This window comes from Chiloscyllium plagiosum, unplaced genomic scaffold (genome assembly GCF_004010195.1).
Source record: "Chiloscyllium plagiosum isolate BGI_BamShark_2017 unplaced genomic scaffold, ASM401019v2 scaf_3021, whole genome shotgun sequence".
In the NCBI taxonomy this organism is placed as follows: Eukaryota; Metazoa; Chordata; class Chondrichthyes; order Orectolobiformes; family Hemiscylliidae; genus Chiloscyllium; species Chiloscyllium plagiosum.
In genome coordinates this window covers 36,493-38,584 of record NW_025214128.1, presented here as the reverse complement: position 1 = coordinate 38,584, position 2,092 = coordinate 36,493, and the positions used below count along the sequence as shown (strand labels likewise).

The following is a 2,092-nucleotide window of genomic DNA, read 5'->3' as shown; positions in this document are numbered from 1 at the left end:
TCCTCCGACTCCTGGCACAAGTTCCCTCCACTATCCCTCAGTCTGGCCATCCTCTTGTTCCCCACATTGGGTCGAATGCCTTGGGGTTTTCCTGACTCTTGCCCACTGAAGTTTCAGTGGGTGGTTTGGAGTCAGCTCTCCATCTGGAAGAGAGTACGGGCTTGTGTGATCACATCAGTAACGGCCTCACGGAATCTCACACAGCTGGGTAATGTCAGGACGACAGCTGCCTCCTCACCAACCCTGGGTTTTCCCACAACGGGGTATGTCTGGCTCAAGCAAGGTGGTCTCTTTGAGAAAAAAAAACAAGAGACGTTCCTCAAATTCAGCTCCTCGAGAGACTGAGGGACAGGGGACCGAGCCTGGACAGCAGCTGTGTGGTCCTTACCTGGGTGAGGTACCCCGCAACCAGCTCCAGAAACTGCCAGGCCTCCTGGTCACAAAATATCGAGGAGATCTCCAGATGGGAAAGGATGTCATGAGGAAGATTCTTCAGCAGAACCTGGACCCCTTTTAATCCCAGGTCGTTGTTGGAGAGGATCAGAGTTTTCAAGTGTTTGGTCCCTGAGGGAGGAAAGCGGGTGAGTGGGCGTGCCAACGTAAGATGGACAGGTTATTCCACAGTCTGGTATCAGCTTCCAAACTAATCACCAGCCCAACATAATAACAATCAAATCACTAAACCATGAACACATTGACACACAGCTAGAACATTCCAGTCAGAGTGTTTCTCGTCATCAGTGACAATATACCTTGAAAATGAAATCCACAATCTATATCCCAACACTTCGCAGGGTCAGCACTGAGGGAGCGTCGCACTGTTGGAGGGTCAGCACTGAGGGAGTGCCGCACTGTCGAATGGTCAGTGCTGAGGGAGTGCTGCACTGTCGGAGGGTTAGCACTGAGGGAGTGCCGCACTGTCGAATGGTCAGTGCTGAGGGAGTGCTGCACTGTCGGAGGGTCAATGCTGAGGGAGCGCTGCACTGTCGGAGGGTCAGTGCTGAGGGAGTGCTGCACTGTCGGAGGGTCAGCGCTGGGGGAGTGCCGCACTGTCGGATGGTGAGTGCTGAGGGAGTGCTGCACTGTCGGAGGGTCAATGCTGAGGGAGCGCCGCACTGTCGGATGGTCAGTGCTGAGGGAGTGCTGCACTGTCGGAGGGTCAGCGCTGGTGGAGTGCCGCACTGTCGCAGGGTCAATGCTGAGGGAGCGCCGCACTGTCGGATGGTCAGTGCTGAGGGAGTGCTGCACTGTCGGAGGGTCAGTGCTGAGAGAGTGCCGAACTGTCTGAGGGTCAGCACTGAGAGTGTGGTGCACTGTCTGAGGGTCAGTGCTGAGGGAGTGCCGCACTGTCGGAGGGTCAGTGCTGAGGGAGTGCTGCACTGTCTGAGGGTCAGTGCTGAGGGAGCGCCGCATTGTGGGAGGGTCAGTGCTAAGGGAGCGCCGCACTGTCGGAGGGTCAGTGCTGACGGAGAGCCGCACTGTGGGAGGGTCAGTGCTGAGGGAGTGGGCACTGTCGGAGGGTCAGTGCTGAGGGAGCGCCGCACTGTCGGAGGGTCAGTGCTGAGGGAGTGATGCACTGTGGGAGGGGTGAGTGTGGGAGAGGTCAGTGGTGAGGGAGGGGGCACTGAGGGAGTAGTGCACTGTGGGAAATACCCCACTAGTTGAATGGAAACGAACGACTGGAAATCGGAAATAAAAAGAAATTGCTGGAGAAACTCTGCAGGTCCGGCACCACCTGAAGCGAGAGAAACAGTGTATTTTGAGTCCACTGTCCCTTTAACAGAACTGAAAGTAACTGAACGAGGAGTATTTGTGAACGGCGGGTATTTGTGAACAGGGTTTATTTGTGAACGGGGGGGTATTTGTGAACAGGGGTGTATTTGTGAACGAGGGTATTTGTGAATGAGGGTACTTGTGAACGGGCGTATTTGTGAACGGGGGTATTTGTGAATGGGGGTATTTGTGAACTGTGTGTATTTGTGAACGAGCGTAATTGTGAATGGGGTATTTATGAACGGGAAGTATTTGTGAACGGGTTGTATTTGTGAATAGGGTATTTGTGAATGGGGGTATTTGTGAATGGGGGTATTTG

General features: G+C 54.3%; 1 protein-coding gene across 1 annotated transcript in view; it reads right to left on the bottom strand.

Moving 5' to 3' along the window:
* Positions 1 to 310: 310 nt before the first annotated feature.
* Positions 311 to 2,092, bottom strand: part of LOC122547812 (tonsoku-like protein) — a 35,922-nt gene continuing 34,140 nt past the window's right edge. Inside the window, exon 13 of the mRNA XM_043686391.1 lies at positions 311 to 564. Coding sequence (XP_043542326.1) covers positions 326 to 564 — 239 coding nt within the window. The 3' untranslated portion in view covers positions 311 to 325. The remainder of the gene's footprint in view (positions 565 to 2,092) is intronic.